This window comes from Mustela lutreola, chromosome 8 (genome assembly GCF_030435805.1).
Source record: "Mustela lutreola isolate mMusLut2 chromosome 8, mMusLut2.pri, whole genome shotgun sequence".
NCBI lineage: Eukaryota > Metazoa > Chordata > Mammalia > Carnivora > Mustelidae > Mustela > Mustela lutreola.
The window spans coordinates 101,220,499-101,244,668 of record NC_081297.1 but is presented as its reverse complement, the minus strand read 5'-3'; the positions used below and the strand labels follow the sequence as shown (position 1 = coordinate 101,244,668).

The 24,170-nt window shown below is 39.7% G+C and overlaps 1 protein-coding gene across 5 annotated transcripts in view; it reads left to right on the top strand.

Annotated features, from left to right (window-relative positions):
• Positions 1–24,170, top strand: part of GRIP1 (glutamate receptor interacting protein 1) — a 677,260-nt gene that overhangs the window by 491,217 nt on the left and 161,873 nt on the right. For all 5 annotated transcript variants that reach the window (XM_059186254.1, XM_059186253.1, XM_059186252.1 and 2 more), the window contains exon 2: positions 1,705–1,785. In XM_059186254.1, coding sequence (XP_059042237.1) covers positions 1,705–1,785 — 81 coding nt within the window. The remainder of the gene's footprint in view (positions 1–1,704; positions 1,786–24,170) is intronic.

Sequence of the window (24,170 nt, the reverse complement as noted above, 5' to 3'; positions counted from 1 at the left end):
TGAAGTCAGTGCTGTGAGAAAAGCACTGACATACTCAAGAGGGGCAGATATAGACTTCTGTAGTGCAATGGTTACATTTTGTGTTGTGGTTTCTGATTATGACTCAAAATTGCATTTGCAAGGAGAAGAGTCAAAGACCAAGGATATTGTATCATAAACAAGAATGATGCTGTTGATTGTATTGGTATCTGAAAGTTGGTAGATTACATTTAGGGTTGGAAGAACATAAAGAATTGTGTGACAAATGGAATATAAACATGAAACAGTATGATTTCCATTTTTTAAGTTAATTGCAGCCTACAGCAGTATTAATCTTTCTTTTTTGTCATTGCTTATAAAGGCCTTGTTAGTTTTATGAAGAAATCGTGAATAATTTCAACCGAAGTACATCCTAGAACAGAATCCAATTCCTCAATTTTGAAACACAGACCACTTAGTTGGGAGAACTAATGTTTTCAAATGATAAAGCCTACTTGCTGAATTAAATCACTGTTATATTTAACAGTTTATGATGTACAGTGTTGTTCTTTTCGATCATTTAATGACTTCCTATTCCAACAAAAACCACAATAAACCTACCTTACACTGTGACCAGAAGTACCATTTGGATCATCTAGCTTGACTAGATTTGCTAAATAATTATTTTACATTATGTCTACTCAGGCCATATACATCTTATTCTTGAAAATATTTAAGGTTGTCACTCAGACATCTCTTACTTTATGCAAATGCCCCATGCAAACTGGGAAGAATACTTCCTTTCTTTTTTAACTTTAATATTTGCCATCCTAGATCATTACTCCTGTATTCCAAGCCAGAATATTTTCTATATTTCTAAAATACAGAATTTTCTGTATTTAAATATAAGTTACTTTCCTTAAATTTTCATGGACCCATCACTTCTATGATCTTGTCACATAGTGTTTTGTTCGTTCAGCTTCTTGCCTAACTGTCACAGATATGCTGACCTTTAGTCCTTCTGTCTTTTCAGTTGTTCTCCTCATGGTTCTGTAGGTTATTTTTTATCTCTTTCTCAAAGAGGGTGGCTTAGTCCATTGCAATATACGTTTCTTTTGCCAAACCATCATTCCTCCCTTGTTCTTAACATAGCTTCTCTGGTTTTACTCTAAATGTCCCAATCCCTTCATTTTGCTTGGATACCATTTCTCACTTCCAAGAGGAACCTACTAATTCTGTGTGTCTTTATTTTCCTGCAATACTAATGCTCTGTCATCTGCTTATAATGCTCTGTCATCTGCAATATAACCTTTCTTCTCATTTCTTTGACCTGATTACTCTTAGTGCCCCCTGAGCCGTTTTATTCCTTCTTTCTCTTCCTCTTAGTGATATTCACTGATACTTCTGATCAATGCATCTAAGTGAAAGGCAAATAATTTGTACACTATATTTGCATAGTTCTTATCATTTTTATGCCTTCATGTACACAATAGCTTGATCCTGACAATCCTAAGAGGTAAATGAGAGAGTATCTCCCTCTTTTATAGGTGAGAAAACGAATGTTCAGAGCATTTCAAATGGCTTGTCCCACAACTAAGTCAAGGTTAAGACTCAGATCTCCCAACTCTTTCTCCTATCCGTACCATACCACCTCTCTCTGGCAGAAGGATTGCAATCCATTAAAAGGTCTTCACTGCGTTAGAAACTGGATGGAAATTAACCAAACGCTTCATTGTACCTTTGCAGATGAGAGCCCCTACACTAAATCCGCCAGCCAGACAAAGCCGCCTGATGGAGCGTTGGCTGTGAGGAGACAGAGCATCCCAGGTTAGACCAGACTGTTGGATTTTTCAGCTGTTTTACTTTTGAACCCTGTTATTTGGTGATCCTAAATAGTTCTGACTTGGTAATAAAAATCAATGCAATTTCATAGGGTGTAGACTGCATTCTACGCAACTTGTTCAAAGGATATTCATAACAGCTAGCCTTTGGGAAAGCTTGCCAACTTGTGAGAAATCATCTATGTACAAATCCTTTGTAAAATGACTTGAAGTTATGTCCGCTCTCACTCATTTGCTTACTCTCTTCTCTGTTTCCAGGGGGTGACTTTCACAGCAGCATCTATTTCTTTACTGAGACATACCAGCCAGAACAAAAGGGTTCGAAATTGCTGTGGCAGAACGTATATTTGCTGAATAACAAATTGGTCCTTTCTTCTTAGCTCTTTGAACATGGATTGACTTCCAGGGCAACTCTTGTAAAATTCTGGGACTTTGTCTCCTTAGGAAGCTGTGATTAGGATTCTCATACTTGAATAAGTGATACCTGTTTCTTCAGCAAAACATTTAGGACAAACATCTTAAAATGCCTTTACTCCAAAACTTCAATAGTTTGAAGCTTTGATTTTGAGGATGACACAAAAGTTCTAAAGAAGGGAAAAAATTCAAAATACTACTCAAGCTTGATGTAAACGAGTTAATTCATGGAAAACCGCTTATGGAAGCAACTGTTCTTAAGAAGGGTTAAAACCATTAATACATTTAGACATGTATCAAAAATAATATCTTTATGTATTTTATATGAGTAGATTGAGTACCGCCAAACCTTAGCTGTGGGATTTTAGATCATAGTAGTTTAACAATTCAGGAGAAATAAAGCAGTATTTCAAACATTAAATTGAATGGTTTGGCAAACTCTGACAATGAAAACAGGAATTTTTCTATTTGAATAAGAGCAATACGAGTCCAGTTTCTGAGCAACCCTGCCCATGATTATTATTTACTTTTATAAGAATGACATGTGGTTATTTTTATTTTTATTCTGAAGGCTTGGATTCGTTATGAAAGTACATGGCTTGTAAAGAGGCATATTGTGAACGTGTTATACATCCTTGTTTGTGTGCTTTGAAGATTCTAAAGTAATTTGAATTCTATAATTGGATAGCATCACCCAGTGCCGAGATTTCTTCTATTCCATCCTATAAAACATCATTCTTAATGCTAGTCACATTTAGAAAAACTACTGTAATCAGCCATGGGCTGTGTTCTCTACTTTCTCCTTGTCAGCAGTAAGGAAGTGCCCAAAGTTTGAAGGTCAAGAATGCCAATTATCCACCAATTCCTTGCTGGCTTCTTTACATTACCTGGTATGCACTACTCCTCTGCTGGAAAGAGTGAAGAGATGTCCTTGTGTCCTTAACACTTTATGTGATATTGGACAAAAGCACTGATGATAATCGTGTTTTCTTTTCATGGGTTCTCTAGTGTTACTAAATTATAACACATATTTGAGGGACAAACTTCCCTAAAGTCATTCAGTAGTTTTTTTTTAGTTGCATGCTAGGTACACAGAAGCCTTTCATCATAATCCTCAGTTCATAACACACAGTAATTCTTTATTACAGAACTTTTTCCTTTGGTCCTCCTAGTATCAATTTAATTAGAATCATGAACCTTTTTTGTAGGCTTCATGGGTTATTCTCTTAGGGTTTACACATGGACAGACATCTTTCTCTTCCTCTCTGGTGAGGTAGCAGTCAGAAGGGTTGGGGGTCTTGATAATCTTCTTATTTAGAACAGTCCAAGAAGAGAGACTTCACCAGCCAGAAACCAAAGTGGTTTAAGTGGTTAAAGAAACCAAAGTGGTTAAGAAACCAAAGTGGTTAATAGCTGATTATCACTTACTTTATTGTAAGGAGAAGATTAAGGAACTCCTTAGAAACTGCTTCCTGATTTTCAACACTTGGAGTTCCGAACCTTTACTTACTTGACTTTACTGTCTTACTTTAAAGTCCCTATTCATTCTTGTTCTAACAAAAAGGGGAGATGAGGGTCCTCCCTTGGTCTATGGCCAAGAAGTTACTTAAGGAGAGATCTAACCCAGCATCCAAAAGACTTGACCAGTCACCTACTATGTTTACAACATTTGTACCTACTAAGTCCACAGAGCAAGAGTCTGGGGAAGTGCATACTCTTTGTTAATTGCAGAATCTTTAGCTAAAAAAAAAAAATCCTAAAAGATTCTCCTTTTGAACTCCATTGGACCACATGAAGCCATAAGAGCAGAATGCAAGCTTATAGTCTTTGTTCCTTTCTCCTGCACTCCCTGTCTTACCTCTGTCAAATGAGTTTTACCGCCTTGGTAGCAAGGAAGGCTGTAACTAGGAATGGAACAAGGAATTGAAGGAAGGCCTAAACAGGTCTTTCTTGGCTAATCTAGCAGAACATGGATCTTCTCAGTGCAAAGGTAGCTCTGAAGGCAGATGCCCTTAAGCTGGAACCTTAAAGGAGCTATGGTTTTTCTCACCCAGACTCCACTCTCAACAGTCCTATGGTAGTGACTGAATTTGATCATTCTCATTAGCACTTTCTCTGATGAAAGGGGTTAGAGTGTAGTGGAGGGTGTAGGGTAGTGGAAAGCACTTCTTGATCCAAGTTTTATGAAAGCTTAGTTCTTTGAAACTTATTCTACAAATGTAGACCTGGTGCTTCCTGGAGTAAATAGTTATATGCATATGCATAGCCAAGATTTCTTAACATGGGTTCCACTGTATTCATGGCATAACAAGGAGCAACTTGTAATAATTCTGTCCAAAGAGAAAACCTTGAATGTTAACAGAAATATAATTTGCTTTTCATTCACATCAAGATCCACCACCCCTGTCTAAACTCAAAATTACTGCAGCAGTTATTTTATACTCAAAAGTCAAATATGTGATTTTCTTAAGTGACAATTCAAATTGTAAATCCTTTCATCCTCCTCCTATTCTCTTCTCAAAAAAGGGAATGGATTAAACGTCTCTTAGGAACAAAATACATTTGCTTTGGATAAAGGGGAAATGCATTATTCATGTTATTTGGAAATTTGTCATTTTAATCATGTCTCTTATGACACTAAATGTGAAGGAAAAAAAGATTTTTTTAGCCTTTCATAAAGTTTTGTAAAATTTTAATAATGATGATAGTAAAAAAGCGACATGAGTGTCTCTACAACACTGAAGTTTAAATTTAGATTAAAGACCTGTTAAGTATGTTAAAAAATATTAAGGAAACATATTTTCAATCTCTTTTCTGCCTGTGTTTTTTTTTTTAATCAAAGAGAAGATGATTTCCAAGTACAAAGATATTTTGAAGTAACAGATTCTACCACACATCTATGTTTATTAAAAAGAATCACTTGATCTGTTCCCGTTTACTTGACAGAGTACTGGTGAACTGAAATTTGGCCACTTCAAGGATCTGTCCAAATTAGAGGAAATTTCTACTGATTCTTAGTTTAACACATTTTGCAATAGTTTGTTGCATTACCAACTTAGAGATGAAAGATTTAATTATGTGTCTAATATTAATGAAGGGAAAAGATAGGATACTACTGTAGACCTCAAGGCCTAGAGTTAGTGTATTATTTATTTGACATGCTTCCTCTTTCCAAGTAGGACAGCTTCTTTGATTATGCTAGTCTTGGCAAAGATATCTGGGCAGTTCAAAATTGCAAGATGTCAAGCGTTCACATCTATTGTATTTCCAAACATCAGTGCCCCAGAAAAATTATCTTATCTGTAGCCAGAATGGGCTACAAAAGTTCATGCAGGATTTTTTTTCTCCTAGAATATAAAAAAAGACACATCAGTTTGGCCATAATGGAATAAAGTTTGTATCAATCTTTCTTACCTCTCACATTTGGGTATTTGCCGGGGGAGTAAAAATATGGAGCTGAGTCTGAAATGTCCATTAGCCCAAGATGTACATACCCAAGCTGTTTAGAATACATCCAGAAAAGGGTCAACACCTATGGAAAAATCAGTCTGGAGAATACTACCGGGACCTTGGCACCACAGAGAAGCTGGCAACATTAAATCAAGGAGGAAGGTTCTGCCTTCTCTGTCCAGCACTTTCCTGTCTTCATTAACACACAATGTGACACTATATCGGTCAGCATTTTCATTATTACGGCCCATAGAATATGACATTTACACTAGGGTTTTTTAGCTATAAGATTGTGTATGGGGGCATGTATGTAGTTCCACCACAGAGTTCCTCCAAAAAATAGGGGAGTCTCATTGGTGGCAAACTGCAGCCAGTGGAATCAAGTAAATATCCTACAAAGAAAGGTGCTGCACAATGTATACGTGTATCAAATCATCACATTGTTCACTTGAAGTATCTTCCGGTTTTATCAATTACATCTTGGTCAAGCTGGGGAAAAAGAGGTAAAGGACCATTCTATTTCCAGTGTATTCTCAAATGATTTAGAAAAGAAAATTTGCTGTTTCTGTGTGTGTGTGTGTGTGCATGTGTGTGTGTGAAGGAGACCCGCGTAGTGTTTCTACCACTCTTTTCAAATTTTCAACTTATTTCAAAGATTTAAAGTAAAAAAAAAAGAATGGTGCCATAGTGCACCAATGTTGCCCAAAGATACTGCGTCTAACTCCGCTGTTAGTGAGGGAGTGACCCACGCAGGAGAATAGGAAAAGACAAGCACCTCTGCCCCTCAGCCAGGCTCTCCCCACATCCTCAGAAACAAACAGCAGACCAAGAGAAGGACAAGGGCGCTCGGGTCCGTCATGTGCCTTCCTGGAACCCCTCACAGTTAGTATTCGGAACACAACATAGCAGTGTTTACCAGCATTCTGATGACTGGATATTTAAGGAATCAACAAAACTAAATCACATCTTTAACAAAAAATTTCTGAGCCAATCAAGCCGAGACTATGGGTAGCTTCAGAGATGTCTGAGAGTCTGTCCATACCCTTACTTGGTTATTTGTTCTGGCTATAGTCCTGTATCTCCCATGCTCTGAAATGGACTCATTGATTTATTGTTTTTGTTTTTGTTTCTCATTCCACCCAATGTAAGCTGATGGAGGGCAGTTACTGTCCATGTCTTGTTGCCAAGTGTGTGTCCAGTGCATAGAACAGAGCTAAGCAAATGGTAGGTATTCAGTCAGGCCTTGTAGAATGAATGAGCAGGCAGAAAGTGGCAGGCAGCTCTGCTCTGGGCAGAATCTGTGACCTTATGATGAGTACGCTTCCTTATAGAAGAAGTCTAACAGTGTCTCTTTACCCTATATATTCTGACTCGTGGAATGCTGTGTAGCCCTTGTTCACGTGGGCCTTGAGGCTGCACCAAATACATTTCTAAGGAAATCGTCTACGGCCCAAGACAAATGAGTGAAATATAGGTCAGCTAGAAACTAGAGTATTTTAAAGGCCAGAGGTACCCCCTCCAGCCTTACCTGTTTCCTTCGGAGCAGAAAATGTCCATGCGGTCCTAGAACGCTGCACGACACAGGAAGTCGGAGCACAATTTAACAATACAATTGACAAGATGAGAATGAGACATTCAAGTGTTCTGCTCTAGGAGAAGAAAAAAAAAAAAAGGCTAAAAAGTATGTGAAAAGAGCCAGAGTCTATCAATAGATGGATGCAAGGCAGAACTTACTTATGATGGCAGGTGCACATTAAAGATTTCCCCCAGAGAACTGATCCACTTTGCTGTGTGGCTGGTCACACGTAGTGAGCTCTCAAATAACGCTGGGCAAGAGGAGCCGGCTTGATTTGTGTGCTCCATGCTGCCACTTTCATTAGCAATTCAGAAAAGTGACAGTCCATTATGCGTGAACTTCTCTCACACCTTAGTAAACATGGGTGAAATATAATAAAGTGGCATGTATGCGGCAAACAATTTTTAAACAGTAATTCTTCCAGCATGCCATTTAGGGGAAAATTATTTGTAGGGAATTAGTACTGTGCCTCAATATTTCCTGAACCCCCCCGCCCCCACCCCGTGCTACAGGAGTGGTGGCATTTGGTCACTGTCATGCTCCAGATACACATAGTAATGGGATGGGGTGGCCGGGGTGGCCAGCACAGCCCCCCAGCGTCTGAAGACCATTTTACAAAGAGGCTCAAGGATATGTGGACAAGAACTATAAGGAGAAAGACTTTTCCCTTTGAGACTTTTGCGCTGAAGAAAAATTAATTCTCCCCATTTCCAAGTTAGGGAGCCCTTCAATCAGGGTTTTTTAATCAAGTGACTTTAGAGAATTAAGCTGGGTGAAAGCTGTATTGATTGACCGGCGCTTAGGGAAAGTGAAGAACCGTCTTACACACTTTACGGTAGAATAGAGCAGTTGGGCCCATCAATATTCTCTTATTACATGACTTGGAATAGTTTCCCAAATTTCTGTCACTCACATGCCATCCTCATCATGCTGGCGATATATCTGTGTTCTGTCCATACCATAATTACTGTGGTTTTCAGTCAATTTAAATCGATTCACTTTTTTCTTAGCTTTATCCAAACCTTTGTTATCTGGGCTTTGAGATACTAATTCTATTTTCTAACATAGATTTTTAAAATTTCTAACCCTGAAGTTTTTAAAAAGGCTCTGTGTCAGAGACTGTGGACTCTGAGAAACAAACTGAGGGTTTGGGAGGGGAAGAGGGTCATGGGTTGGGGGAGCCCGGTGGTGGGTATTATGGAGGGCACGGATTGCATGGAGCACTGAGTGTGGTGCATAAACCATGAATTCTGGAACACTGAAAAGAAATTTAAAAAACAGGCTATGTGTCCTCTCAAATACATCTGTTAACGTTTATATACACCATACTTCAGGAAGCACTGCGTTGGAATGAGGTTCTTCTCAAAAGAAATGACTTCGAGAACCCCAATGCTTTGTGCTTCGTTCGTATGTTGCTAAGTAGTTGTAGATTCATAGCGCAGACATGGATCTTTGGAATGGCAGTAGAAGGCATTTAGGGCTTTTGCTAGGAAATGAGAGGAAATACTAAAAGGAAAGGAGCAGGTTGAGCAATATTAATCCAGAGCTTAGGGATAGACAAGAATGCATGGATCCTAAGAGTAACCTAATCTAGAAAGAAAAAACGAGGGAAGCTATAGAAAATTATAACAATACTATGTGCCATTTATTTCATGCTATGCTTCCAGTATTAGACAACCATGTTGATAAATATTGTTTTTCTCTTCCCCAAAACTCCTTCAGGAAGTAAGTTTCATTTATTCTTTTCTAACAGATAGGCAAATTTAAGTTTGGAGAGCTAAAAGAACTTGCCCATGGTCACAGGGCCTGGAGAATTGTGGAGCTTGGACAAACCCTAGATAAAACGCAAGTTCAACTAGAATCCTGAACAATGCAGAGGAGAGGGTGGTGAAGACAATCCTTAATGAGTAAGAGGTATAAAGACTTTGACTTCAATGGGCCACATGAACCTCTGCTCAGATGTATACGGAAAATGTAGGGAATCCATCTTAGTCAAAACCAACTGGAACTCTTTGTTGGAGTGGGTCAGTGAGTGAAGGCTGAAGTCAGGGGGATCATACCATGATTTCTCTAGTAACAAAGGCCTAGGAGAATCCAGGGAAGAAAACTGGCCATGCTTCAGGCTGTGCTATACTTTCTTCTGTACATTTGTGATTTTTCAGGGCTTCCGATTCAAAGGAAAAAATTAAAATTGGCCAAGTAGGCTAGTAAATACTTGTTCTTAAACTGGTAATACCATATTCTATGTTTCCCTTTTAAAACCTTAGAATAATACAGAACTTTAGGATAACACTGAATAAATGGAATCAATCCCCATTTTGTGGCCGAGAATTTAACCTTGCAAAGAGGTTTCTAAAATAAGGATATATATATCCCCCACTATCGGATTAAATGAGTAAAGACTGACTCTAGGCAATGTGCATGCCATCTCTTTCTCTCTCTCTCTCTCCCTCCCTCTCTCTTTCTTTCTCTACACACACACACACACACACACACACACACACACATAAAAATATATAACATATATATTTTATATATAAAGTTTTTTTAATTAAACATTCTTATACATTCTAGAGTCTATTAATGAATTAGATGTTAAACTGATGTTATAAGATTTCTGCATCATAACTGGGAGAAAATACTTTACAGCACCTGCCAAATATCTTTTTCTCTTTAAGAGTTTGATTGCACTTCTGGTGCTTTCCTGTTTTCTGCAAAGAATGTAACTGCATAGAATGTAAACTGTGCATCAATTCCATGCCTTCTACTCTTGCATACTTGGCTGCATTGCTTTTATTTTTTTTTTTCTCCAGCCATACTTTTATTTTCTTCTTATATCCATTATAATTAACATGATCTCTCATTTTTTTATTCTGAGTTTTTATCAAAAGTGACCTTTATACTGTCATTCAACATTTGATTATCCAACAACTTCTTGGGCACCTGCTATATGCCTATTTACTATTCCAGGTAGTAGGAATATCCGACTAGCAGTAGTTGGCCTGCTAGTCAAGGAGACATACATTCAACAAGTACCTAACATAAGGTCAGACTGTGCTAAGTATAATAGCATGGAATAAACTAGTATAAGGGGTAGAAAGTAGTGGATGCAGAAAGACAGGGGCTCTGGGTTTGTGAGGAAAGTCAAGGATGGCCTCTGGGAGGAAATAGCATTTGGGGAGCCTAAAATGAAGGGTAACCTATATAATGTTCTGGAGGAAGTAGAGTATAGATCAAAAGAATAGCAAGTGCAAAGGCCCTGAGGTCAGAATAAGCTTGGCTTATTAAAGAAACTGAGAGAAGTCCAACGTGGTCAGAAAGGGAGAAGCAAGGCTAAGAGTGGTAATAAATGAGGTCAAGGGATGCTTAGCTGTTTCAGTTGGTAGAGAATGCAACTCTTGATCTCAGAGCTGTAGGTTTGAGCCCCACATCGTAGAGATTACTTAAAAGTATAGAGAATATTTAAAAATAAAATTTGAGAGAAAGAAAGAAGGGGAAGGAGGGAGAGAGGAAGGAAGGAGGAAGGAAGGAAGGAAGGAAGGAGGTGAGGAAGGAGATTGGAGGAGAGACAAAGCTTCTGTAGAGCTTATAGCCAAGGTAAGAGTTTGGAATTTATTCTGAGTGTGACCCAAAGCCACTGCCAGGGTCAAACAGTTGAGGTACGATACAATTTTCTTTTTAAAAATTCTCTGGCTTCTATATGGAAAATAGACTTGAAGGAGACAAGGGTGGAAACAGGAAGATCAGTTGCCATTCCAGTATTTCAGACAAGAAATGATGGTGAATCAGGATGTATGGATGGCTCAGTCAGTTAAGCATCTACCTTCAGCTCGAGTCCTGGGATCAAGTCCTACATCAGTCTCCTTGCTCAATGGGGAGTCTGCTTCTCCCTCTACCTGCCATTCCTCCTGCTTATGTTCTCTCTCTCTCTCTCTCTCACTTGCTCGCGCGTGCACACATACACACACACACACACATACATGTAAGTAAATAAAATCTTTTTTAAAAAAAAGAAAAGAGAAATGGTGGTAAGTCAGGCTAGGATGATGTAGGTGCAAATGTTGAAAAATAGTCAAATTTTGAATAAAGATGCCCGAGAACCTATTTAAAAATGAGATGTGGAATGTGAGAAGAAAATAGGAGTCTAGGATAAGTCCATGGTTTTTTCTCTTCACTGGGTAAACAGAGATGCCCTTTACCAAGATAGAGAGCCACTGAAGACGCCCTAGATCAGCAGTAGAGGGAGTAGGGAACTCAAAGGAGAAGCCATAAGTCTGGTGATACAGACTGTGGGCTCAGCAGCCATACGTTCACCCCTGTGGATGAGTGAGATCGTTTAGGTGTGCAGATCGATTAAAATGGGGCCCAAGCCCTGAGCCTGGAGAGGTCAGCTGTGAGGGAAGTTTCAACGGGAGACATGAACAAAACAGAAGCCGTAGGAGGAGAACCGGGAGAATATACCAGGAATCCAAGCTGAGAACCGCCTGTCATTGAGGAGGGAGAAAAAACTGGGTCAAATATTGTTAAGATGAATAAGATGAGGGCTGAGAATTGACATAGGATGCCCTAAGCAGGGAGTTTTTAGTGACTCTGGCTAGTTTCAATAACATGGTATGAGCAAAAGCCTGATTTGAGTGGGTTGATGTAAGAATAGGACTTAAGTAAACAGAGGCAGAGAAGGTAGACAATCTTTTCAGCCTCTCAACAGAAAACTATCAAGAGGAGTGGGAAAATGGGGCAGTTGTTGGAGAGGACATATGATCCTGGGAGTGAGGGACTCTTTTTTCTTTAAAAAATATGTAGGGTGCCTAACATTACATAATTTAAAAAAATAATATGGGAGAGGTAACTGTGGGTAATACTAATATGGTTGATCCAGTGGAGTGGGAGAAATTGACGCAGGAGGGAGAGGGTGGTAAAAGCAAACACAAAATCTTTGAAGAGTCTAGAGAGAGACTATCCAGCATTCAGTGGATGTGTCAGCAGGAGACAAGGCAGACGGTCCAAGGCACAAAGGCAAGCAGGTGGTAGATTTCCTGCTGAGAAGATGTGTGAGTTCTCTTCTGTGTGTGTGTGTGTGTGTGTGTGTGTGTGTGTGTGTGTGTGTGAAGGGAATGGTATAGGCTAGTAGAGAGAGGAGGTGTCATTTCAAAGTCTGGGAGAATAGATTTCCTAGGGCAAGTTCCAAGGCTCAGCAGGCAGCTCTGTAGATCTCTAATTAAATAAAACCCTCTTGTCTCCTACAAACCCTACCTCTTCAAATCAAACAGGATAAAATGAACTCACCCACCTAATGCTGATACCCCATGTTGCCACTTTCTATTCCATTTCCCTTGGGAGCTCTCCTCTAACTTCTCCCTTCCAAACCCAGAATATCATGTGTTTTTATTGAATTTTTTTGCAGTTTAGCTCATCCTGTTTCAAGCTGCTCTACAATTATTTTTCTGGATTCTACACTCATCTCTAATTTGAGGTTAGAGTCCCTTAAATTCAAGAAAACATACCTTTATTAAAATTTCCGCCCACAAAGTTTTGCCTAGTAGGGTTCATATCTCAGTGAAGTCCTTGTTGGTTGTATAAAGACTGCTTTCACCACTTACATTAGGATCTGATCACTATTATACATCAAACATTATAAAATAATGGATGAAATGATGAGTACAACTCATAATACTCTAACTCGTTCTCTAATAAACACTTAAACCGACCACACTCATATCCATGTGCACATGCGTACACACACATGGCACCTTTTTTTCTGTTTTCCTCTTTCAATATAGGAAACTCCACATCCAACTTCTGCTTCAATATTTTTAGAGACAGGAAACTGACTACCTTCCAAGGTAGCCCCCACTTTTTTTTTCTATTATCTCTACTTATTAGAAACTGTTCTTCATAATGGATTCAGTGGATTTCAATGGATTGAAATTTCCCACCCTGTACCTCCACCCATTGGTTCTTCTAATCCTCCTGAATTTCGCCTAAGTAAGTTCTTCATGTACTTTCATGCACTGATCATCTCTTCCCCGAGTTGTCATTGTTCTTGTTGTTCAACCAGGTAAAGCATGTCCATTCTTTCAACGTTGCTTTCCATGATGTGTTTTCCTCACCCTAGTGGTCTTTCTAAGGTTGTTAATGCTCTTCACCAGGTGGCAGCCAAAAGTAAAACTTCCTCTAACTGAAGAGAACACGGTGTGAGAAAACCATCTCCTTCCGTGACCTGGATGCTCTCCATTGGGTTAATGCAGATTAAGGTTGTATTTTTTTACATGAAATAGAGATGTTTGTTTGTGCTGGCCTGGCACCCAGTGGGTGTTGTTCTCCTGAACCGTTCCTAAGAGTCGGCCTTTCTGCCTTAAGCATCAGCACTGTGTGTAATGCTGGGCAACACGGGACCCTTCGTTCTCTTGTCTGCATGTTCACTTCTATTGTCTTCAGCTAGTAAAATTTGAGAAGAGGAGGGAAGGGTACTAACAATTGTTGGGCATCTATCATGGGCCAGCCTTATTTATTCAAAAGAGATAGTTAATTATTTCCATTTTATGGGGGAAGAAATGCAGGCTTACAGAGGCTTGACTGACTTGTCCAAGGTTATGCAACAACAGAGCTGGTATTTGAGTTTAGAATCATCTGAATCCAGAGCTCCTCATCATTCAGCTCCATACTCAGCTCTCAAATGGTTCAAGGCATCTAATAGTGTTAAGAATTTGGGGCATAAGCAGTACCAAGGACAGAACTTTGAAGCACCCCACCAGGAATCTTGACCCTCCCCCTGTTAATATTGATTTGCAGCCTTTCGTTATCATCCTCAGTGAGTTTTAAAACCACAGGCTTTGAGCTCTTGGTACTCTGTTCTGTCCACAGGTTATCATGAGAGATCTTTCTCAAAGCCCACTGAAAGGCTCAAGTGTTATATTGTTTTTATATATAATGTTGATTTGTATGCCTTATTCTTCAGTGGTGAGATAATTCTATCTCAGATTTTACCAGGACATGCCCTTAATCCTAGAAATCTGTGATTTCCAGAGCACTTCATTGTAAAAATTGAGATGCTTACTCGTTCCTAGTCTTTTGGCATATCTTCATTTCATGGTCACATCTGTACATTATCTTAATGCTAGGGGAGGTTATTTTTCTGACTCCAGAAAACTCCTTAAAATAGATTTTTAAACAGTCAAGGAATTGTTCTACTATCACTTTACCTACTTTCAGCAGTTTTCTCATGCATTAATTTTAAATTCTACCTTTTCCGTTTTAAGATCATTCTCCTTAGAAGCCGCTCAAGATATGCATCATTAGAATTGAGTGACCCAACATTTCACCAAGATGAAAGCAACATTAGCCCAGCTTCTACCAGCATTAGACTTCTTCCCATGTTCTTGTTCGGGCCTAGAGAACTCAAAAACATTCTTCTAGGTGTCCTTAATACCTCCTATTGTTCTCACATGAAAAAGTTGTCCATATTATAATAAAGTATATCCAAGAACTATTCTTTCTAGAAGCCCACATGAAGGTGTAGTAGCCATGGGAACAAGAACTCATCCTCTGTTCTCAGGAGCGAGAGATAAAGGGAAGGATATATTAGGAGTTTGCAAAAAAATGAAATGGCAAATATTTAAATTATATCAAGGACATAGGAAAATAAGAACATATATTGTTGGTAGGAATATGAATTTCTTAGAAGACACATTGGTAGCATCCATCCAAATGTTTAAAAACGTATCCACTTTTCCCAACTTTTCTGGAGATCTCTCCTACAGCAGTCCTCATCCTTATGCACAAATACGTAACTATAAGTTGCCTACTTAGGAGATGTGGTAGTTTTTGAGGATCATCCCCACTCTATAAAGAAATGCTTTCAAAAAGTATAAGTTGGCTCCCAACAACCATTGTCACCATCACTGCCTGCTTTTGAGATAGAGCATTATTAGCGTTGGAGGAGGGTGGCTCTGAAGAGAGGAAGAGACCTCCCCCAGCTCTGTTGCTTCACTGTTGAAAAGTGGAATGAGAGGGCTTTCAGTCAGCCATGAGTGGACAGGTGGGGTGTGGCTGAAAATGGGCAGGACTGGAAATAAAATGTGCCAGCAAATCCATATATACAGAGATGTTCACTGAAGCATTGCTTATTAGTAAATACTGGAAACAACCTCAAGTATCTATCAAATGAGGCATGATCACACAAATCCTTCAAAGAAAGATCACAAGACTTCTAAAAAGCGTGAAGTGGATATATAGTCCCTGTGGTGAAAAGATCTCCAAGACATATGTGTTACATTGAAAACAGCAAGTTATCACTGAGTTGTTTGATCCGGTTTAGGTTAAATGTTAGTGTCTGACAAGAGAATGGAAGTCTAGACACAAATTTTGACAGTGGTTTCCTGAGATGAGAGGAGGAGTTGAGGCAGAGTGTGGAAGGGCATCCTCAACCCGGGCTTTGCTGAATCTTATGTTGAAGTTGGTAACAAGAAGGAAAATTAGTGGATTAGAACCTTATCTCGGTGGGCATACCAGATCCAACCCCACAGATGGAGGTGAGAGGGAGGCATCTCTGCAGCTCACACCGCAGAGGTAGCAACCTTATAAACCCTTCCACGCGTGTCAAGAAGGTGATCCGCAAGGCAGAGCAACACAAAGGTGAGGTCATCACTTTTCATATAAGTAAGAGAAAATAGAAGATTTGAAACAAAAACCATCACTGGTTTCAGATATTTTGAGTCATATGGAAAAGGGATCAATGTGTCCTCCATGATCCCAGAGGTGTAACTGGAACATGTATGTCATAGGTCCCCAACCAGCATCATCCCACCAGTTCAGGGAAGCCTCTAGATGCATTTGTTTGGCCGGTAAATACCATGAGACAGCAGCCATTGCCTTACACAATATTTCATGCCCACACCCCACTCTACGGATCAGGTGGCGCACAGCCTGTTTCATTCATTTATTATCTGTAATTAGTACCTGCATTTGGGTTCTTGACCGCTACTACAAGAGTAAGCTATAGGAAATCAGATTTAGAAGCGACTTAAGGTAGAACTTTGTAAGACTACAGAAAGGCAGTATACCTCACTGGTTGGGAACACAGGCTCTGGAGTTAGCTCTGGAGTTAGCCTATCCCTTTGGAATTCCAGCCCTGCCACCTACTGCTGTGGGGACTTTGGCTGGCTACTTAAGTGTCATGCTTTGTGTGTCTCATTGTGTGATCCCATTTCCCACTGTGTGAAATGGGAGAGTAATGAAATCTAAGAAAAAAAGTTGATGCATAGAGAGCATCTGTGTCGGTTTTCTATTGCGATGTAACCATATTACCGGAGCCTGAGCACCTTAAAAATTTCTGTGCATCAGTAATCTAGGCACAGCTCCTCTGGTCTTTGTAGGGTCTCACACAGCTGCAGTCAAGGCATCAGCCAGGGCTGCAGTCTCATAAGACTTGACCAGGGAAGGATCTGCTTCTGAGTTCACACAGATTGTTGACCGAATTCAGTTCAGGGTTTCAGTTTCTTGCTGGCTGTCAGCCAGATGCTGCCTTCAGCCCCAACACAGTTGTCTGCTTCCTCAAAGCCCACAAGGGTGGGAAAGCCTCCAGCAAGATGAGCACCCCAGCCGTGTGTGCAAAATCACATACCCAGAATCACATTCATCCCGGCACCTTTGCCATATTCTGCGGGTTAGATACGAGTCACACCCACATTCAAGAAAAGGAGCAACACCAGGGCTCGTGATCAGGAGTTAGGGATCATAGAGGACCACACGAGAATCTGTCTGCCACAGCCTACGTCAGTCTTGGTCCACATAAGGTGTTTAGTGAGTGCAGTTATTAGTTACTGAAACTGTCTGAAGAAGACATCGATGGCTCTTTGAGTATTTAAACAGGTGCTGGATGATGTTTATAGGCACAGAGTGAAAAACAAACAAACAAATGAAAGTAGGTCTTGAACTCTAAGGCTGTCTGTAGTATAATTCAGTCACCAGGAAGGGTGAAGAACTGCCCTACTCCTTCAAAATCTCCCCCAGCATCTTTCTGGGTTCATTGATGCTTTTCTTCTGGCGTGCTTTCTTTTTCATTTTTACCTGACCTCACCTGTTAAAAAAAAGGGGTGGGGGTGGAGAACTACAGCATCCTCTGTAATTTTCCTTGGGAATTCTGAGTGGCTTTGGTCCCTCTTCAATATTCCAACTTTGGGGATGGGGTGGGGAGGAAAGAAATATATTTTCCCTTTACTAAGATTTGTAGAATCCCAGGCTCTATTTTCAGCTTCTCTCAAAACCCTAAGCAGATTTGTGTACCTATATTGTACAATAAAGGCCATATAACATTACTGGGTGTTTCCCAGAAGAGGGAGAGATGATAGATTGGGTTTCTAGGTTCTCTCTAGATCTTGTGGCTGACAAACAAAGGCTTTTAGCTGTCTGATTCATTCCCCAGCTCAATCACAGGCCTCTGCTATTTGTAGAGAAGGCTCGGTAAACATGAACTTTTGGTAGCCCATCTTTAGCAGAGCAAGAAGAAAGCAGTTCCATTGTGGTAGCACAGAATTCAGAAATGAGTTTTGTATGCCTGAGAAGCTATTGATTTAAGACATATCTAGCCTTGGATGTAGATTTCATTAGTGCATCAACCAGCCCTATTTCTGCTCCTAGCCCGGGAAAAATGGAGTAAATGAAGAACCCATATGGGCCACACATGGAATCATCCACATACACCCCAAGTCATGCCCATGCTGGCTCCTGACCCTGTTACTTGGGGGAGAGTAGTTGGGAATGACTGAGGCACTCTCCAGCCATGCTAGTAACTAAATATGAGAAATACAATAACCATAAAGCATCCCTCTTATTTCCTTAATTTAAGCAATTTCCCAGGAGAGTGTTGAGGTGTTAATTGCTTCTACACTTCTTTAGTTGACAGATATGTCCTTTTTCACCTGGGTGAGAGAAGCAATTATTGTAATGCTCTCCTGGGCTTGGTGAGATATTTCTTTAATGGATTTTAAAGGCGTTGGTAGGGCATTGTGCTTTTAAAAAGAAACTGTCCTTTGCTCTGTTCATACTTGATAACGTAGGCGGGTATTGTATTCAGACCGCATGATGAATCTCTTAACGGAGAGTATGTGGTGGGGAGGAAGACGAGAGTGGTGATGTTCTTCTAGGAAATGTGTATCCAGATTTCAGAAAGGAGAAAAATATGTTCATATGTGTATATATATCACTGAGTTGAACAAAAATTAAAACAATAAAAAAAAGAGTCCGCCTTTTCTTTAGATACTCAGCAAGGCATATGTTTCATGAAATTCAACACAAAGGTGTTATTTTCTGGAACTGGGGTGGCCTTCCAAATGAGGATTTGGCAGGTTGCTCACTTAATACAAATCAGTAAATATTCCTTTATCTGTTGTGTGAAAGTGACCTTCACAATCAGTTTGAACCACAATTTGTTTTAATGTTTCATACTTACATTCAAGAAGAAAAAGAAAAATAATCTTAGAATTGATTAGAATTTTGGACTTTAAAAAAAAATTTATTTTTTTAATTTCTTTTCAGTGTACCAGAATTCATTGTTTATGCACGGCACACAGTGCTCCATGCAATATGTGCCCTCCATAATACCCACCACCAGGCTCACTCAACTTCCCACCCCCCGCACCTTCAAAACCCTCAGATTGTTTTTCAGAGTCCATAGTCTCTCATGGTTCATCTCCCCTTCCAATTTACCCCAACTCCCTTCTCCTCTCCATCTCCCCATGTCCTCCATGTTATTTCTTTTCTTTTTTTTTTCTTTTTTATTTCTTTTTTTTTTTTTTTTTTTTTTTTGACAGAGATCGCAAGTAGGCAGAGAGGTAGAGAGAGAGAAAGGAGGAAGCAGGCTCCCCGCCAAGCTGAGAGCCCGATATGGGGCTCGATCCCAGGACTCTGGGACAATGATCTGAGGCAGAGGCTTTAACCCACTGAGCCACCCAGGCACCCCCCTCCATGTTATTTGTTATGTTCCACAAATAAGTGAAACCATATGATAATTGACTCTCTCTGCTGGACTTATTTCACTCAGCATAATCTCTTCCAGTTCTGTCCATGTTGATATGAAAGTTGGGTATTCATCCTTTCTGATGAAGGCATCCTACTCCATGGTGTATATGGACCACTTGGTGAAGTGTCACTTGGGCAACTTGTCAAGCCAAGAGAGCCTGAGTGAAGCAAAATGATAGAGTGGAAAGAAGGTTGAATTTAGGATTAGAGCACCTGGTTTTAAGTTCTAGCAAATGAGTTGCTTGATATGGTGTCCTTAGGCAAATCATCTAACCTTGGACAGCTTCAGTGGTTTTCATTCTTAGATCCTGGGTTTCCATGAGAATCAAATGAGAAAATGCATGTTACTGTATGAGGCAACACTTAAAGCTCTATTTAGATGTAAAGTGATGTTACCAGAGGAAGATCTAAGTTTTGTGGTACCTGAAGCTTTTGGAACTGGGTTGGTCGGGGGGGGGGGGGGCAACTGTTTAAGAAAAAGAACTCCAAAATATGTTTTTCAAATTTTACAAAACCATTTGACCATGTGAACATAATGAACCAGTTGTGAATATTTTTCAAGCAGTTGTTTCCTAGTTTCCTAGTTAGCCCTGGACTTAGAATCCTTACCCTTTGTTTCACTAATTATTACTAATCATATTTGTTATGACTTTTAATTGTTTAGGATCTATATTTCTTACTAGGATATAAATTCTTTGAAGGCAGGGGCTGAGTCTGTCTTGTTTACTGCTAGATATCAAAGTGCCCAGCATTTAGCAAATTATCAGTAACTATTCAATGGAAAGATGGAGGGAGGGAAGATAGGGAGGGACAGAAAGGACTAAAACATTTCATATTCAGAGTGAAGCTGCAAGATAGTTGGGTAAGTTCGCGTTCCCTACAGTGATGGAGGTACTAATACAGAGAGGAAGCAGTAATGACTCCGGCTTGTCTGTTCATTCCCTGCTGCTCACCCTAATGGGAAACCTTTTCTTTGGGATGAGAATATAGTTGTTTCCCAAAGACAAGAGTTGGACCAGGAGAGGGGCTAGGAGAGACGTCTCCTGTCCTTGTCAGGGTAGAGGAAGTCAAAGGTAGGATGTGGGAGCTGTCCTTGATGGGGGCAGCACAGCCTCCCCCTGTTCTGAATTCCAGTGAGGTCTCAAGAGGGTTCCAATAAAACTCATATTCGCTACAGCCCTGCTGCCTGGCTTCTCCGTGGAGAGCCAACAGGGCTCCCTTGATGCCTTGCTTCTTGTTTGTCTGCAGTGAGTGCACTATTAGTTCTCCATCTGTTCCTTTATTTGAAACAGATCAAGTCTCGTAAAACAAGACAAAGTCAAATAAATACCCATGACATCTGTCACAACGTGAGAGGGACTAGTTCACTAGCTTACTGTTACTCTGATGGCTTGGACTCTACCTGGGGAGGGCCTTATTTTTCAGCCCCTTTCTCAATAGCATTTCATTACATTCTATGACCGTTGTTTCGCCATTAATTGATGATGAGTCTAAACATTTATGGCTTTCAGTTATACAAGGATGCAAGTTTCATGTGCTGAAACAGGTACAAAGTTCTGCACAGCAAACTAATTTTCAAATCTCAGTTTCCTAGTCTGTAAAATGGGAGGGTTACTCTCTTCACAGAGTTGTTCGGAAGGTTAAATATGATCGTGGATGTGAGAACATTTTGAAAAGTATTAATTGCTCTAAAAGGATGGATAATCTTAAAAGGTGTCAGAATATTTCCTTATTTTAACTTCTCTATTCAGTCAAGCTGTCTACCTCATGCTGGACTCCTGGGTACTGAGGTATCACGGGAAGGAGGAAGCCATGGGAGCAAGCATAGTTCTCAGTCCACTTTGCCCGGATGATTTAAGAAGTCTGATTTCTCGTTGAAGTTCATCATCCACCCATTTCCTTCTCACACAGAATAAGACCCCAAGCAGTGTCCTTCCAGTTATCGTTGAAGAAGCAACAGTGCCTCAGCAGCAGTTAGCCCTCCTCCTGGGAACTAGCTAAGCTGTTTAATCCCCTGATGATAGCTTCACCTGACATCTGTATGTCTCAATGTCTTCCTTCCCTTCCAGAGTGCTTCTCTCTTCTCACTCTCAATTGAAAAGACCTATCTTTCATCCCTTTAGTTCAACTAGACTCCCAGACCAGACTATCTGATCATTCTAATCCAGCCCTACACAGTAGCTCTGGTTTTTATATCTTAATAGATATCACCTAAGAACTATCACCTGAAGGATGAACTTAAATCTCTAACTGCACATCTATAGGCTGTAGGAGGTTTTCCCAGGACCACAGGTTGAACTGTGATTCTTCAGGCTCCTGGGCCATGCTGTGGACCAAACACACTTAAATGAATTTATTAGCCTAGACATCTGTCCCTTAGACATGTAGAATGTAAGCTGTAAAGGGTAAGGGCAGTGATTATTGGTCTTTGAAATGCTAGAGCTCAAAAATATTTTTGAACCTATATGGTACACAAGTAGCTGTAAGAATGCAGTTAACTTCTCTAGGAGACCACGGAAGATCCAAATAATTTCAAAATTAGCTGTGCCAATTCTTTAAGATTCACTTATAGAATCCAGTTTTCGATTGTGTCAACAACTTGGAAAATGTGGTTAAAACCAGCCGCAAGTAAAAAGTCACAGAGGGAGAGTTCTCTCAAAGGACAGTTGCCTGGGGCTCTTAAGACAAGCGCAATTACTGGAACAGTGCCTTTTGCTGGTCCTTATGGATTCTGAGATATACATGCCCACTGCACAGGCCATTCTGCTCAGGAAGAGGGGAAGTTTCACTGAGGTGAATCACTTCCTATTTCTTCTATCATGGATATGGTTTCCTTTCGATTGTTAAATGACTACATAGGAACATATGAATGGTAGGTTTGGGTGTTATTTGCTGTTTCATGACCCTTACCTGATTATGTGCACAAATTAGAAAATATCAGCCTAGCAGCTGGTGTTCTTTGATTTTCACATTGCTCAAATCTGATGTGACTCAAGAGCCTTATGGTTTCTTGAGTACAGGGATGTGGTCAAGAGTGCCCATGAATTCCCCTGAAATTATATACAAAACTTCTCTGGAGAGGGAGCCCATCGCTTTCATTAGATTCTCAAAGGAATATATGACTTTACAAATGATGAAATGCCACTGCTCATTGTTTTGTCTTCTATTCATAACAATCAGAAACAGTAGAAGACTGGTCATCTGCACACCTGGAATTTAAGGTCCTGATGATAATAATAATACTATGACTAACATATATTTTGAACACTTAATGTGCAGCATGTAGCAGGTGCTATAATAAATACAATAATAATTAATACATATTAACATAATAAATATATATTATACCATGTGCCGCATATAATAAGGTCACTTAATAAGTTCGTTCCTTACAAGAATTTTATCACTTAGTTTTCACAATACCTTAGGAGTAGGTACTCTTATTACCACTATTTTAGAGATAAGGAAACTAAGACCCAGAGAAATTAAATAATGTGTTAATAAGTTGTGCCACTGGGAAATTTTAACACCAAATTTTGACAATTAAATCATTGATTTTGAAAAAGTGGAAAACTGAAAGAATTCTAGTTTTGCCATATTTAAAAATCGGTGACACCTTTTCCCAATGCTTTAGGAGACATATTGTATCTGAATCAGTTACACTGGGATCTATCATGTACTTTCAGGAGGCTCAGGTTTTTATATTCGGTCCTGCATATTTATATATTCTTTTTTTCTTGAGGTGCCCTAAGAAACATATGGATATTAATCCAGCCATCTCTATCACTGCGTAAGATAAATACCAATCATGATTTTGTTTCACATGAATATTTGTGCTGGGTAATATTTATGTGCTGTACATCTCTGCCACTAGTCTAACTTAAGCTCAGATTCCCAGGGGATGAGAGAAATTCAGGTCCATCCTTCATGTCACTACACAGAGGTAGAAAGTGCCAGAAGACCTTTCTCCGCAAGTCTGGGTGGCAAGAACTGAGACTGAAAATACAGCCATTCATCACAGAAACCCAGCTTTGATCCCAGCAGCTTTGCTGAACCAGGGGTTGTTAGGAGGAACTTGGAATGAGTATTGGAAAAAGCATCTGCTTATTTCCTGAGGGGGATAAACTTCTAGTGGCACCACTAAAATTAATATATAGATAAAACTGTAGTGTGAGCAGTAATATTCTCTCCAAAAGTAATACACAGATATAGCTATGGTATTCTGGTGTGGGCCTCAATCCCCCTCACTAAAGAAATGGTAAAAATAATAATGATGATAATGATCAACCAAGTAAGCTTAGGGAAATAACCATGTCTTCTGCTGTTTAAATTCTGCTCCTTTATCATTTTTGCTTCTGCACCATCCAACAATAATTCTGTTCGCTGCAAGCCAATGCTCATTGCCTAGTCATAATTCCCTCTGTTGGAACTGATGTGCTCATTCATTCAGCAGTTACCAGAAATACCTACTAATACGCCAGGCACTGTTCTAGGCGCTGGAGATGTGGGGGAGGGGGAGGAAACACTATCCTTATCACTAGCGTTGGGAAATTTGTGACTTATGGCATAGAGTATTCATCAGTTGTATTTCCATTTCACTGGTTATATCTTTTTTGTAAAATCTATGTAGTTAATGGAACTTCAAGAAGTAAAGAGTTTCACCAATGCTTATTTGGCTGAATGTGCCTATGGAGGTTGCTTCTAAAATGTACTTTTTTTTTTTTTACAGCTGTAGGGTGAGGGTCTTACAGACCACTCACTTGGTTTAAGGTATGACAAAAACTATCCTAGCACTAGGTTTTTCCCCTGATATTTAAGTCACATTTTCCTTCTCTGTATATGGTATTATATCATGTGACTGTCCCCTCTCCAATGAGACACAGCCACAGAAACTTCCTCTCATTTTCCAGATT